Genomic DNA, 16211 nt, shown 5'->3' with positions numbered 1-16211 from the left:
GGTATTTAGGCTCTTAACTTCCATTGAAATCAGTGGAAGTTAGAAGCCTAAATACCTTCGCGGATCTGGGCCCAGACATGATTATTTTTCACCTCATAGAATATCAGGGGTGGAAGGGACCTCAGAAGGTCATGTAGTCTAACCCCCTGCTCAAAGCAGGACCAATCCCCAGACAGATTTTTGACCCAGATCCCTAAATGGCCCCCTCAAGGATTGAACTCCCAGCTATGGATTTAGCAGGCCAATGCTCAAAGGGTAGGAGCATGTTGACTTGATAATCAAAGTTAAGAGGGATTTGGGGCAGATCCAGGATTTTTTCCTGGGTTATTATGACAATTATTTGGTCTGAAATGTGGCAGTGGAGGAGATGGCATGGAGCCACAAAGCCTTCATGATAAAGCCAGGGGGCACATAAATTGGGAGATGTATAAATTCAAGTGTGATCCAAAGGAATTGATAGATACTCATCTGTACATGAGGGATAGCTCAGTGGTTTGAGCATTGGCCTGCTAAACCTAGGCTGGGGAGTTCAATCCTTGAGGGGGCTATTTGGGGATTGGTCTTGCTTTGAGCAGGGGGGTGGACTAGATGATCTCCTGCGGTCCCTTCCAACCCTAATATTCTATGATCTTATTGGTCACCCATTATTCAGGATGGATGGTAGCACACCCATCTGACTGGGGAGCAGATGTATTTTTGTCCGATAGTAGGGAAGGAATTGGTAAATATTGGTGAATCTGGCAGACAGTGGGGGAGACATCCAAGCTAATTGTTGGCACATTGCTGTGACAGATGTCGAATACAAGTACTAGTTACGGAAGGTTATTGGATAAAATAGATTGGATGAGAATTTAGAGAAAAGTCTCCCTTAAGGAAGCTGGGGAAAGGGGGCTCAGTACTTCTAACATCTGGTACAACAGGGAGCCAACCCCCCTCCTTTTCCAGACCCCTTAAACCTCCTACAAGGGGATGGCAGCAGGGTCCCAGCAACAGGTTGGCTGGGACCAGGTTGGGAAGGGGGAGGGCTGAAAGCAGCCTTCCCAAATTGGGGGAAACAATTAAGGAAATTATAACCTGCACTGTATAATTTATTATCAGGTATTTTAAGTGAATAAGGTTGTGGGCTAATTAAACCGCATCCATTGCCTCCTGTCTTTCTTCCGGTATGGCTGGGACAATATTCACTTCTCTTTCCACTCCAACACCTCACCCCAATCATCATGGCAAAGAGAAGGCAAGCAAATTTTGTACCTGGGCTGTAACATTTTCATGACAATTTTACAAGGCTGTTCCACAGTCACACAGAATCAGTTTTAATTGCTTATAATTTTGCTTGTTTTAAGCAACAATTTAAACACTTTACTTTATTCCAAAGTAAATTGCTACTATTTTGGAAAAAACATTCTGCAGCACATAGTCATTCCATCTATTGCCCTACGCAAAATTAAAAACTATGATGGCACTGTGCTGCACCTTTGCTCAAAAACAAAACAAAAACCCCTAGTTGAAGCACTTCCCCAAAATCGGCTATTTAATGCAACCTTTCTGCCAGCCTATTGCTGTAATAATTCAGTACTTCATTATTTATATAACTGGTTCTTTGAGTTGTATGTGAAGTTTCTATCCTAGGTAAGTGTTCAGATTATTTTTCTCTCTCTTTCTCTGTTTTCAGCTCAGTCATTCAGCAGTTACCAGTATTTTACCTTGTTAGGCTATGTAAGCCATCAATTATTGTAGCAATGTAATCAACTTTACCACTTACTAGTATGGACTTTTGGTGGGATAAAACAGCTCTATTTTAAGAAATGTATGTTAATTAAAATGCCAGGAATGGTGGTTTTAAATAAGAACTCCCATGGGTTTCAGCAATGCAGAATCAAACCTTTAAATTAAATTCTAAAGCTCAGTATGCAACAAATACCAGGGCCAAAATCTGTCTTAAGTTACCTCTGAAATCAAAATCAATAGTTTTATGCCAAAGAACAACTTGGTCCTTCCTGTGTATGTTATAGAGACAGAATATTGAGGAGAAATCCTGATCTCATTGAAGTCAATGGCAAAACAACCATTGACGTTGTTGGGCCAGGATTTCACTCTTTTTGTGTATACCCTCAGAACCACGTATATGGTAACAAACAATTTAGTCAGGAAGGGTTTAAAAGACATCTATAAAATTAGACAGTACCTTGATATACATTTTAAAATACACTGCTACTTGTTTACAGGAGTGTATTTAACAGGTCATATCTTTACAGTCAGTTAGGAACAAAGTATTTGTTTCTCATTTATATTTAAATACCTCATCCAGATTCTCTTACGGAGCTTAATTCTACTTCCATTGAAGTCAGTGCCAAAACTTCCACTGTTTTCAACGGAGCAGAATCAAACCATTAATGAGGTAAAATATAGATTGATTGAATTTTTAAGGTAATTTGAATATTACACTTAAAACTGAAAAAAATTACAGGTCCCATTTCAGAGAGGTAGCAAAAACTAATTATATAAAACTGCATAAATATATATGTCTATATGTGCCAAAAGAAATGCTAAGGAACCATCTATACATAATGCTGCACATCACATATATTCTATGTTCAGCTGGTTAAAAATTAATCTATCATCATTGTTTATAAAACAACCTAATTTGCTTGAGGGACTGACAATTACTCTGGATGGCTATGTATATGCATACATATTTATATGCTAAATTACAGTGGGGGGAAAAAAACCTATTATTGTTTTCAGTGACGTCTGAAAAACAGAAAGACTTAAATACCTGCAGTTGAGTCAGGCCAATAATCTTTGGGAAATTAAGAGGTTAAGGTAATCAAGATTTAATGCCAATAGCAATATATAGTCACTTTAAAATTTCTCTAAAATGTTCATATATAGAGGTTAGATATGTGAGGTAATAATGTCAGAATTAATAGTTTTAGTTAAAGTAACATGGTGCTTCCATGAAATCTTAATATTGAGAAATTGTGTGGAATTTTTAATACAAAATCCAAGACAAATCTCTAAAATCAATGTTGTAACTAATTTAATATTAATTATATTAAAAATTTCAATCAAAGGGTACTTCTTAAACGTAGGTACGTTTTTATCAATAATGATGTAAATTACATAAATTTTTCACATTCTGTCCTGAGTTGCACTGTTAATAATCTGGAGTAACTCCATTGATTCCACTGAAGTAATTTTAGTCATGTTGAAATACCTGAAAATAATATTGTTTCCTTTTAAACAGGATTGCAACTTTGGTATCTAAATAATGGTAAGTCTGCAGTCCGTTTATTCTTATTTTTCATTAAGAACAGCTTCCAATTTACTCCTAGAAAACTCTTAGGAGTTTGCATAGTTTGCAAAATTATTGTTATCCCTACTTTGAATAAAATACCAAACTGCCATACAAATGGCAAAAAGTGGTTTTGTAAAATTCCACAATGTGGCTTCCTATATGCTGCTTTACAATATTGTAGCCTTCAGTTCCTAATTTGTGTGTCACATGTTAAGCCACTTCCATGTTATTGTTTCATAACTTTAGTTTTAATAAGTCATATTATATTACAGATATAAAACTTCTTATTAAAGCCTATAAAACAATCCAACAATCTTTTGTAAACTTTTGCTGCAAATTAAAGACATTATCCTGGAAACATTTGCACTCCTGGGTAATTATACTCACATTAATAGTCCTGTTGATCTCAAAGAGACTTCTCAAAAGACCAGAAACTAGTCACATATATAAGAGTTATAGGATTAGGCTGTCAGTATCTGCAAAATGTATATTCTTCCAGGATGGTTTATTCTATGCATAATCTATTATATTGTTCTATTTATTTGGGATTTTCCAAGTATTTGGAATTTGAAGTATCAAAGCTGTTCTTTGTTGATTTCAAGCAGAAAAGACCTATTGTTCTTACAGAATTATTCTGACCAAGACATATTGGGTCAAGCCTTTGAAGATGCCTTAGAGGTGTTACAGCAACATTCTGATGGTGAGATTCAGTATTCACCAGGTAAAAATAATTATTTTCATTATACTTTATCATTTTTAATTTTTTATACACAAAAAACCTTAGACTGCTTTGTTTGGACAATTGTTTCTTATTGTCAAAATATTCATAATTACTGTGCAGCAGTCATTTATCAGTTTTCCTGATGTATTTAACTGCAAAATGTCCCGCAAATTACTCTGTGGATGCAACAATGATTTGCAATGCAAAAACAAAAAAACAAAACAAAACAAAAAACTCTCAAGGACAATTGATTTTTATATTCACTGAATTTACATTAAGATGGATCCATTAAATACAAATTAAGATAAACATTTTTGTGCATATATAGTAACTTAAGTTCTGGATAATCTCTTTTAGAAAATTGTGATTTTATAGGTTTTAAGTGTAAACATGATGGCTTTTAAAAACTTGAAACAGTGGCAGGCTGTTAATTGAGATCTGCAATATAGAGAGGTCTTTTGAATCAAAATACAGTACAACTTGAGCTCTTTTCTATTTTCTGTTTGTTCATTTTACATAATGAATAGATATGGGGACACAGGAAGACACAGTGTTAAATCCTGGTCCCATTGAATCAGTGGCAAAACTGCCATTGACAGTTTTCTCTCAAGAGGTATATATTATTATTTGACATGTTAACCTATTATAGTCTAATACAGGGGTGGCCAACCTGTGGTTCCAGAGCCACATGCGGCTCTTCAGAAGTTAATATGTAGCTCCTTGTATAGGCACCGACTCCGTGGCTGGAGCTACAGGCGCCAACTTTCCAATGTGCTGGGAGGTGCTCACTGCTCAACCCCTGGCTCTGCCACAGCCCTTCCCCAACTCCACCCCTTCCTGCCCCCACCCCTGAGCCTGCAGTGTCCTCACTCCCCCCCCCCCAGCCATGAAACAGCTGATCAGGAGGTGCAGGGAGGAAGCGGGAGGTGCTGATGGCAGGGCTGCCGGTGGGTGGGAGGCGCTGGGAGCAGGATTGGGGAGCTGATGGGGGGCTGCTGATGTATTACTGTGGCTCTTTGGCAATGTACATTAGTAAATTCTGGCTCCTTCTCAGGCTCAGATTGGTCACCCCTGGTCTAATACATAGATAGTAATATATACATTGGGCCAGATCCTCAGCTGGTTTTTATCAATGTAACTCCATTCTATGCTGATTTACATTGGCTGAAGAACCCATTATATATAATTTCTTACAAGTGTTGATAACTTGTATCATATGTAGTATTGATCTTGACTAAATCCATAGGGGTACAATCCAGAAAGATGCCAAGCATTTGCAACTCACAGTGCTCAGCACATCTCAGGATTGGCCCACATTTCAAAATGGAATAAGCATATCCCTTCAAAATCGTCTTCTGTTCATTTAAACAGTGTGTAATTGTTTCCAGATGTATCAACCCAGTGTTCCCTTATGCTATCTTTAAACATCCTGAGGATTTTAGTTATTTCAGTGTAAATTCTTTTTGGCATTGCAGATGCTCACACCACAGGAATATTTTCCCTGTAGTTCATTTAGATTAGTAGCATTCTCTAGGCCCCTCATTATGAAGATTTTTAGATCAATAGGATGGAACTGCCTAAAATCATGTTTACAGAATTCTATTTATTATTTCATTCCACTTGGCTGTACTGATGGACATCTGCATAGAAAGTGTACAAAGTATTCTTTTCCTTTCTAACAATTCTAACATTTGTTTTAGTCCTCTATGATGTTCCCTGCTTTCATCATTATATTTGGTGAGCATGGACCTTTTCTTTATTATCCAAACTATTTTATATTGCTCAATGAGCCTCTTTTCATTAATTCCGTTTTCCGTCAAACTAAAAAAAACAACAACCTAGTGACATTATTATTATTAGTCTTAGTATATGACTACTATATGCTTGGTGCTGGATAAGCCACCAATATTAAGAGAGTCCCTGCTCTGGAGAATTTCTAATCTAGAAGGTAGACAGAGAAGGACAAGGTAAAATGGTAGACCTGGAAGGAAGAAGGAAGATTTAGGTGATTTTAAAAAAAATTATTTCCTTTTCTTCCCTTTTCTCACTCATTCTCTTTTTTTCCAAATTCTCAAGTAGATTATAAAAATTGCCCGACCCTAATCGACCACCATCCTCACCTCAGAGCAAGTCCAAACTACTCTGCAGCACCACCTACAGAGGAACCAGTATACAGCTGGAGAAATGTAATAGTAAGTAAATCATACAGTGTAGCAAGCAACCATAAGAATGAAAGCTGTCTCTTCATATTTCACATCCGGACAAAAATCCACCCTCATAGGCGCCGACTCCATGGGTGCTCCGGGGCTGGACAACCAATGGGAAAAAAATGGTGGGTGCTTAGCATCCACCGGCAGCCCTCCTATCAACACCTCTCCCTCCCCCCAGCACCTCCTGCCTCCGGCAGGCCCCGCCAATCAGCACCTCCCCCTTCCTTCCAGCCCCTACCACCTGCCACGGATCAGCTGTTTCGCGGTGCCAGGAGGCGCTGCGGGGGAGGGAGGAGGAGTGAGGGCACAGCACACTCGGGGGAGGCAGGGCGGAATGGGATGGGAAGAGGCGAGGCGGGGGCATGAATAGGCAGGGAAGAGGCAAGGCGGGGGTGGAGTGTGGGTGGGAAGAAGCAGGGTGGGATGGGGCATTGGGGGAAGGGCTGGACTGGGGGTGGGGTCTGGGCAGAGCCAGGGGGAGCACTCCCTCGCAGATTATAAACTTGGTGCCTGCCTGGTCAGGAGCAATTCAGTTTAGACTGCATGGGAAAATCTTTGCACAGTGTGTTTCATGGTCTCTTTTTAGCACCAAGATTAACTATTTGACACCATTGGATAGAAGAGATCAAAGGGGACTGATGGAGATGTAATTCTTAGTCTTTTGCATAGTGGTTCATCAATTAATGTGGATCACTGGAGCTCTGTGCAAACTAGCAGACAAAACTACCAATAAGGTATTATTTGGGCAGCAGGCTGAGAAGAACAAACTCCAGTGTCCGGTCTCTCTCCATTTTAGGATGTTTTTAAATGATTCTCTTGACTGACATGGATTATAAGAAGGAAAGCAAGATTGCCGAGTACTGTGCATGTGGTTGCCTCACCAGCAGCCTAATTTTAGAGAGGAGAAGGTGGCGGAGGGTGGAGGGTTAGGGTTCGGGCCCCTTGGTACAACTCTACCCTGCAAGACCTTCTCCATTTTTTAATGAGAGTGGTCTTCCAAGTACTGAAAGAAAACATCACCCTTACTCCATGGTCTGCTTCTTAGTATGCTGATAGGCCCTAGGCTGCATTGCCTTCCCCACAAAGTCCCCTCCACAGCGGGAAGACTTGGTGAGAGTCACAGGTAGCTTGGTTCCATCAAAGCGATCACTCTATGTCTGACCTATCAGTCCTCATCCTCAAAGGGAACCTGCCCAACACTTTCCAAAGAGGAGCCTGGGAGCTTAAATTCATAACTTTGCTGGACACTAAGGGCATGGCTACACAAGAGAGTGTACAGCAGCGCAGCTGCATCAATGCAGCAAGAGGTAATGCAGCTGTGCTGATTAAAGCTCTCTAATGTAGCCGCTCTAAGCTCTCTCATTGGCTTACCTACTCCAGCCTCCGTGACATAGCGCTGTCCACACCAGTTCCTATGTCAGTGTAATGTATGAGGTGTATGTGTTTGTGTGTGTGTGTGTGATTTATTCATCCCCTTGAGTGACATAAGTTACTGTAGTATAGATATAGCCTAAAAATCATGGACTGAACAGAGACACTAGATTTATGGTTTATTACAATCTGTAACCCACTAACCACCCTTTTTGTCCTATGACTGCAGAGGGTGTTAACAGACCACTCTACCTTGAATGTCCCTTAGAATATATGCTAACTACTTTTGCTATAACAATCTGTTATTTAGCCGTGACACTAGGAATATCATTCCTGGACTTGAAGAAGAGCTCTGTGTGGTTCAAAAGCTTGTCTCTCTCACCAGCCGAAGTTGGTCCAATAAAAGATATTACCTCACTCACCTTGTTTCTCCTAGTTTGACAGTACTCTTTATTAACACTATGTACTACACACAGTAGTGGTGGGGGGAAAATCTCCTGTGTGTTATGTGATGAATGATAGGTTTCCTGAGGCTATCCAGTGAGCCAGTTCTTTTCAAATTTTCTTTTTCTCCCATGGTGTTTTCTGGTAGTAATGCTTTGTTGTCTTAATTTCTTGAAGAATAGTGCAACAGATTTATATTCTGAAGGAACTGTTTACCACACTCTGTCGAATATTCCAGAAAACCAAGTGATGCATACTACTGCTAGCCAGCAAAAAGGAGGGAAAGGTGTGTAGAAAGAACTCTGCTATCTGTGAACATTGTGTTATCGCCAAATCCTTCTTTTAGAAGTGGTGAATCATGCTTCTTTCATTATTTCCTCAATTCTTTCCTTTACTATTATTAGGAGAAATTTAATTAATCTTTTGATGTAATATTTACTGGAATACAACTCCCAAAAGGCTTAATTCTGATCTGAGGTCTGCAGACAGATAGCAAAAAGACTGGAATAATCTAGCCATCTGATTTATAGAATCCCCTACATCAAAATGTTACTCCACTAGAAGATTGTAATTTTCCAAGAAGAGTTACATCTTTTGATATCTCAGTCTTGGACAATACCACCTCCTTACCTGAAAAAAGGTAAATCATCTGTGGTGAAGACCAGTGCAAAGAAATAATTTAGCTCTCTGCAAATGTCCACTTATCCACTTTATTTACTACTTTTATTCCCTGTGGTCCAGCAGACTCATCAGTTCCCTGGTAAGCTTTTGATATACCTAAATAAAATTTTAATTTATTTTATGTCTTTGTCCATTTGCTCTTCAAATTCCCTTTTAGCTTTCCTAAATTCCATTGTGCATTTTATCATAGTTTATGCTCCATTCTATTGACTTCACTAGAGTTGGATTTCCATTTTCTGAAGGATATCTGGTTTGGCTCAAATTACCTCATGCACCTTGCAATTTAACCACTCTGTTTTTCTTGCCTTTCTGCTTGTTTTTGTTTAGGGGTAAGCATGCCTTCTGTGACTCTGCTATGGTAGACTTAAGTAGCCTTCATGCTGAGATGAAATGCTCCTTTTTTGACTTGAGGGTCTTCTTGAGTAGCTTCCCTTTTCTGTTGTTGTGTTTGAAAATTCCCTTTCTAATGTTTAGTCTCAGAGTGCCAACTTTTGTTATGTTCCCTTGCTGACTGATGTTAAACTTGATTATACTTTGGTCACTATGACCTAGTGGTTCAACTACAGTTACTTCTTGAATAAACTCTTTGGGACTAAGTCAATAATAGCCTCTCCTGCGCGCACTAGAGCTCACTATTCCAAGAAGCAATCACTAAAAATATGGAAATATTGCCTCTCTAAAACTTATCCTAATGCAATACTTGACCATTTTACATGTTGTTAGTTGCAGATACATTTGATTATTATTCTTTTATTAGACTAAGTTGCCTGTTTGCTCTCTTTCAAACCCTGTGTACTCAATATCCTTCTGCTGGTCAGGAGACCAGAACTATACACCCTACTAGTATATTTGTATTCTGACTTGGGATTTGTATCCATACTGATTTTCCACTCCAAACTTTTAACTTTATTATATGGAATCTGTTAATGCTACTGCTGCAACTTCCTGTATAGTTTCTAGCCAGGGTGCCTTGACTTTTGTCATTCTACCAAGTTTCAGAAGTGCCTATTATGTCCTGTAAAAGCAGCAAAGAGTCCTGTGGCACCTTATGGACTAACAGAAGTATTGGAGCATGAGCTTTCGTGGGTGAATACCCACTTCTTCGGGGCCATCTTCCATTGCCAGGCATTCTAGTTCACTTATTTTTGCTTTTAAACTTTTCATTGTGGTAGCAGAGTATTTGTTTCTAGCTGTTGCCTGATTTTAGGGAGGTTAATAATGTTGTTTAGATAATATGGGTCCTATAGGCTACATAGCTGTATGCCTATTTTTAATTAACTCCTTAGTCTGACATCCTCTTACTTTTCTGGAAAGTACCTCTGAGCTCAAGTGGTTCCTCCTCCAGTACAGCTGTCCTATTCTTTTTTACCAGATGCAGGGTTCCTGTCATCCCTAGCAGATGTCTTGGTCTGGACTAAGTGCTCCTGGGCAACTGTCAGCTTGCCTCCTCCTAGTTTAAAACAATCACCCCAAATCATATTAGTTTTAGGTGCCAGCAGTCTGCTTCCACTTTGGTTAAAGTGGAACTTCTGCATAGACTCTCCCTTCTCCCAATTTTCCCCGTGTTCAATAAAATTAATGGCAGGTCTATATTACCGCTTAAGTCGATCTAACTTACATCCCTCAGGGATGTGAAAAAGACACCACCACCCCGAGCGACTCCAGTTACAGCAACCTAAGCGCTGTCCACACCGGTGCTATGTTGGCTGGAGACACACTCCCAACAACATAGCTCCCGCCTCTCAAGGAGATGGAGTAATTCTGCCAATGGGAGAGCACTCCCCCGTTGGCAGAGAGCATCTTCACCAGATGCACCACAGTGGTGCAGCTGCTGTTGCACTTTTATTGTAGACCTGCCCTAAGTCCCACCTCTTTACACTGGCTTCTCATCCCCTGTCTGGCTGGCTCTGAGCATGGAACTAGAAACACTTCAGACAAAAGCAACTTTAAAGCCCTGGAGTTAAGCCTGTTTCCTAGTAATCTACCTTAAGCCTCCAGAACCAGAGGTGGCTGGAGGATGACAATTCTGTTTCACGACAACTTTTGAGGTATTAAAATTTGTTTTAGTTCTACCTTGGAATGAAAACAAAAGCTTTCAAACATTTTTGTGAAATGGAATTGTGTCAATTGCCTATTTTGTGATAAAAAAGGTCAGGGTTTCGATTCAGATCTCTCTCTTGAATTGACCAGCAAGTCCACCCTGGACCTCAGAAACCTTCCCAGTTGGTCAGAATCGATTCGTTGGACCCAAATTGTTTTGGCCTTGACAAAACAGCATATTTCAGCAACCACAACAACAACAAAAAACCCACCCCTTTTACCTTAATATTCTGACTGGTTCCATTCAGAACCTCTTTCCTGCATTGCTCCATGGCATTGGTTCCAACATGTATCTTGACTATGGGCTCCCCCAAGCATTCATTAGAAGTCTGTCTAAATATCTTGTTAAATTTGCCACTTTTGAGGCCAGCTACCAAAGTGCAAAATGTTATTTATGGTCACCATATACCCCACTATCAATCTTGTAATGATCAAATCCCTATTGCCACAGTCTGGCTATATCTCACAACTATAGCCCCATTAAATCCATTGCTGGTCTTCTACTGCTCCTGTTATACTGGCCTTTTAATCTGTGACTGGGTACTACCTTGACCTAGACTTTGCTCTGACCATTTGCATTTTATTTTTTGATAGGGAGAAAAAAACTTCGCCTGTTTGAATATCTTCATGAGTCTCTGTGTGACCCAGATATGGCAAACTGCATCCAGTGGGTGGATAAACCCCATGGTGTCTTCCAGTTTGTTTCCAAAAACAAGGAGAAACTTGCAGAGCTGTGGGGGGAAAGAAAGGGAAACCGCAAGGTCATGACATATCAGAAAATGGCCAGAGCATTGAGGAACTATGGAAGAACAGGGGAAATCATTAAAATCCGAAGGAAGCTGACATATCAGTTCAGTGCAGCTGTTTTACAAAGACTCTCCCCTTCTTACTTCCTGGGGAAAGAAACAGTTTATTGTCAGTATCTTCAGTACAATCAAGAATACCAGTGTTCAGACGACTGGATCACTTATAACAATTACATGTATAACAATGAGCTGCAGCATGCTAACGGCTAGACACGTGTCACATTAATTTATCTTTTTAATAGTTAGAAATATCTTAAAGCTCACAATTCTTCTCTCAATATATATTTTTCTTTTAAAATGTAACAAATACACACACACACACACACACACACACACCATGGGTGTGCTTATCAGAAAAGAATGTTTCAGTGCTGGCCTAATTTTGCACCCATTGCAGTGAATGAGAAACTTTAATTGACTATAAGAACATAAGAACGGCCATACCGGGTCAGACCAAAGGTCCATGCAGCCCAGTATCCTGTCCACCAACAGTGGCCAATGCCAGGTGCCCCAGAGGGAGTGAACCTAACAGGCAATGATCAAGTGATCTCTCTCCTGCCATCCATCTCCATCCTCTGACAAACAGAGCCTAGGGACACCATTCCTTACCTATCCTGGCTAATAGCCATTAATGGACTTAACCTCCATGAATTTATCTGTGCAAGCAGCAGTTGATAGGTCAGATTCTGATCTCCATTATACAATTAGAGGAGTTACTCCAGGTTCACACCTCTGTAACCAAGATCAGAATTTGACCTGTTGCCTGTTTGACATCACTGGCCATATCCTGACATTGATCCTCGTGCGACTCTCACTGACTTCACTGGCACTTCTGTGCATGGAAAAATGGCAGGGTATGGCCCTGAGTTTTCAAATCACAGAGTTCATATGTACCTATACTCCACTACTCAGACTTGCTTTCAGATGGATGCACATGAAATACGAGTTAGAGGGTGTTAAACCACTTGCCACTAGTGCTAGCTTTATTAACCAATACTTCTCATTAGTGACATTTTCTAAATAAATACCATGCTGGATTTGTGCGCCTACATGACATGGAAGCTGGGACCTGCGAATGCTGGTGAAGGTACTAATCCTTAAGCATTTAAGTTAACTCCTTGATATACAGAGTCAGGATTTCCAGGCACTCATTTCATTACTGACAGTGACACTCACTGGGAGAGCTACTATACCAGGAAGGAGTTCATCAGGGATTAAACTTTTTAAAATTTATTTACAGTTCTTTTCCTCGTATTTCTAGAAGCTGCATTTTTAAAGGGACAGCAATTTTGTATTCAGTTGTAAATAACAAATCTATTTTTTACGTTCTCTTAAGTAGTTATAACTTACATGTTTAAAATACCACTCTCCGTCTCCACTCAGCAGCCTCACACTTTATTAGTGTTGAGGAAATTAAATTTAGATAGATACAGAATACATGCACTCGTTGCAAAGTTAGTGCAAGTTATATTACTTTACCATTTACATCTGTTCACTGACCAACTTACATCATCATTTATGTCACTTCAGGTTTTGTCCCAGATAGATCCATGGGATCTGTATCCAGTCCCACCAGGCCTTGATTTGCCCATGGTAACTATAAACACAAATATGTATGGAGAAAAAACTGGTTTGTAAAGGGCATTAATAATGTTGACCTGACCTGTCTGACATTAACATGAAATCATGAGGAAGTAGCTCCAGTGTAGAATAATCTAGATGGGTATGAAAATAACAGGCTTGATTCTGATCTCACACTGATTTTTACCCCAGAGTAACTCTATTGACTTTGATAGTTAATCCTGATTTACACCAATGTAAGTAAGATCAAAATCAGGCCCTACATAGTGTTTATTAATATTGGGGGTGGTAAGGCAATCACTTTTGATGGTGGCTCCAATACTACATTCCTTAGCAAGCAAAACTCTAACGGAAGTTAATTTTTAATATGATAGACAGGTTGTATTACAAGAAACTTGAGTGAAGCCATAACATTATACCAATAATGGGTCCAATTACTGAAGTCAGTGGGAGTTTGCTGACTAAGGAGTGCAGGATTTATCAGTGTTTTGTTTTTGTTGACATTTCTTGTAACATACAGACTTTAATATAATAAAAAAGACACCAGAATGTCTCTGGTACTACACATTTGGGTCCAATCCTGCCATACTACTAAAGACCAATCCTACCATACCAGGAATATTACCCAAGGTCAGAGTGTGAGATGAAGCTCTTTAATTTGTGATTCCTTCTCTATGTAAATAAACATGCAAGTACAAAATATAACTAACTTGAACTTTCTGAATGTGTGCAAACTATTTAGAAAGCTGAGTGAGCTTAGTTATTATGTCTGTGTCTCCCCTTCCACACTGATTTTGATATTCACTTGAATCTTACAACAGCATGTATCAAATTAAATGTTTGCTTTGTCTAACATTGTATGTTCAGATTTGCTGCTTTTGACCTCAGCTGTTTGCCTAGAAAATAAATACTTATTGAGATTGATACAATTATTTTGTTTAAAATTTTGATATAAGCATTAGGCTTTGGCATGTTGGTTTGATAATCTGCTGAACAAAGCATGGAGAGTTAACAGCAGTGGTGAACATAAGAATGGCCATACTGGGTCAGACCCATGGGCCATCTAGCCCAGTATCCTGTCTTCCAACAGTGACCAGTGCCCCATGCTTCAGAGGGAAAGAATAGAACAGGGTAATTGATGGGTGACCAATCCCCTGTCATTCAGTCCCAGCTTTTGGCAATCAGAGATTTGGGGGCACCCAGAGCATAGGATCACGTCCCTGACCTTGTGGGCTAATAGCCATTGGTGGTCCTATCCTCCATGAACTTATGAAATTCTTTTTTGAACCCACTTATACTTTTGACATCACAACATCCTGTGGCAATGAGTTGATCCTGTGTTGTGTGCAGAACTACTTCCTTATGTTTCTTTTAAACCTGCTGCCTATTAATTTCATTGGGTGACCTCCGGTTCTTGTGTTATGTGAAGGGAGTAAATAACACTTCCCTATTCACTTTTTCCACACCATTCATGATTTTATAGACCTCAGTCATATTTCCCCTCCCTCCCTAGTCATCTCTTTTCTAAAATGAACAGTCCCAGTCTTTTTAATCTCGCTTCATATGGAAGCTGTTCCATATCCCTAATCATTTTTGTTGCCCTTCTTGCTACCTTTTCCAATTGTAATATATCTTTTTTGAGAAGAGGAAACCAGAACTTCACCCAGTATTCAAAGTATGGGAGTGCAACAGATCTGCAGAGTGGTACTATGGTATTTTCTATCCCTTTACTAATGGTTCCTAACATTCTGTTAGCTATTTTGACTGCCGCTGCACACAGAGCAGATGTTTTCAGAGAATTATTCACAATAACTCCAAGATCTCTTTCTTGAGTGGTAACAGCTAATTTAGACCCCCATCATTTTGTATGCACAGTTGGGATTATGTTTTCTAATGTGCATTACTTTGCATTTATCAACACTGAATTTCATCTGCCATTTTGTTGCCCAGTCACCCAGTTTAGTGAGATCCCTCTGTAACTCTTTGCAGTCTGCTTTGGACTTAACTATCTTGAGTCATTTTGTATCATCTGAAAATTTTGCCACCTCATTGTTTACCCCCTTTTTCCAGAACATTTATAAATATGTTGAAAAGCACTGATCCCAGTACAGATCCTTAAGCGACCCTTTCTCCACTGTGAAAACTGATTAGTTATTCATACCCTTTGTTTTCTATCTTTTAACCAGTTACTGATCCACGAGAGCACCTTCCCTCTTACCCCATGACTGCTTACTTTTCTTAAGACCCTTTGGTGATGGACTTTGTCATAGGCTTTCTGAAAGTCCAAGTACACTATAGCCTTTGGATTTCCCTTGTCCACATGCTTGTTGACACCCTCAAAGAATTCTAGTAGATTGGTGAGGCGTGATTTCCCTTTACAAAAGCCATGTTGACTCTTCCCCAACATATCATGTTCACCCATGTGTCTGATAATTCTGTTCCTCCAAATACCATCATCTCATCCATGCATTGCGACCCTGCAATTCTGCCTGTCTAACTGGCCCTAGTCTAACAGGTGAGAGTATATACCTGTAGGTGTAGAGAAATGGGGCTGAAGGAGAATTGTGGGGAACTGCTAGAAAAGCACTTTGTGAGGGGTAGAAGAACTGGAGGTTATTCAGACCGAGAAGAAATGAGGATGTAAAGAGAATTTGTAGAGACAAAGGGGGAAGAGCACATACTCTTAAGAAGAATTAGTTGGGACTGGGAAGAGAAGTCAGGAGAACTAGAAAAAAGGGCAAACAGTGAGAAAGTTAAGATCTCATTTTTGCAGTGGGAGAATATGGGTGGGGGGAGGAGTGCTAAATGATTGGTTTGAGCCTGGGGATACTTATGAGCAATGATGAACTGGAGCCGGTTCACTCCGGTTCGCGCGAACTGGTTGTTAAATTTAGAAGCGGGTTTAGAACCAGTTGTTAACAGGGTGGGCAATTGGGAGAGGGAGGTTCTTCTGTCGTTACACCGGCCCATGGGCCACATCCGGCCCACAGGACCGTCCT

General features: G+C 39.9%; 1 protein-coding gene across 1 annotated transcript; it reads left to right on the top strand.

The window, feature by feature from the left end:
• The first annotated feature begins 2053 nt into the window (after nt 1-2053).
• Nucleotides 2054-11841, top strand: SPIC (Spi-C transcription factor). Its single transcript, XM_044980321.1, has 5 exons — nt 2054-2128; nt 3926-4019; nt 6096-6211; nt 8222-8330; nt 11420-11841. The coding sequence occupies exons 1-5, from the start codon at nt 2054-2056 to the stop codon at nt 11839-11841; spliced, it is 816 nt and encodes a 271-aa protein (XP_044836256.1).
• The last annotated feature ends 4370 nt before the right edge of the window (nt 11842-16211 follow it).

Source organism: Mauremys mutica, chromosome 1 (assembly GCF_020497125.1).
Source record: "Mauremys mutica isolate MM-2020 ecotype Southern chromosome 1, ASM2049712v1, whole genome shotgun sequence".
Taxonomy (NCBI): Eukaryota; Metazoa; Chordata; order Testudines; family Geoemydidae; genus Mauremys; species Mauremys mutica.
The sequence above is the reverse complement of the archived record's forward strand: the minus strand, read 5'-3'. Positions and strand labels throughout refer to the sequence as shown.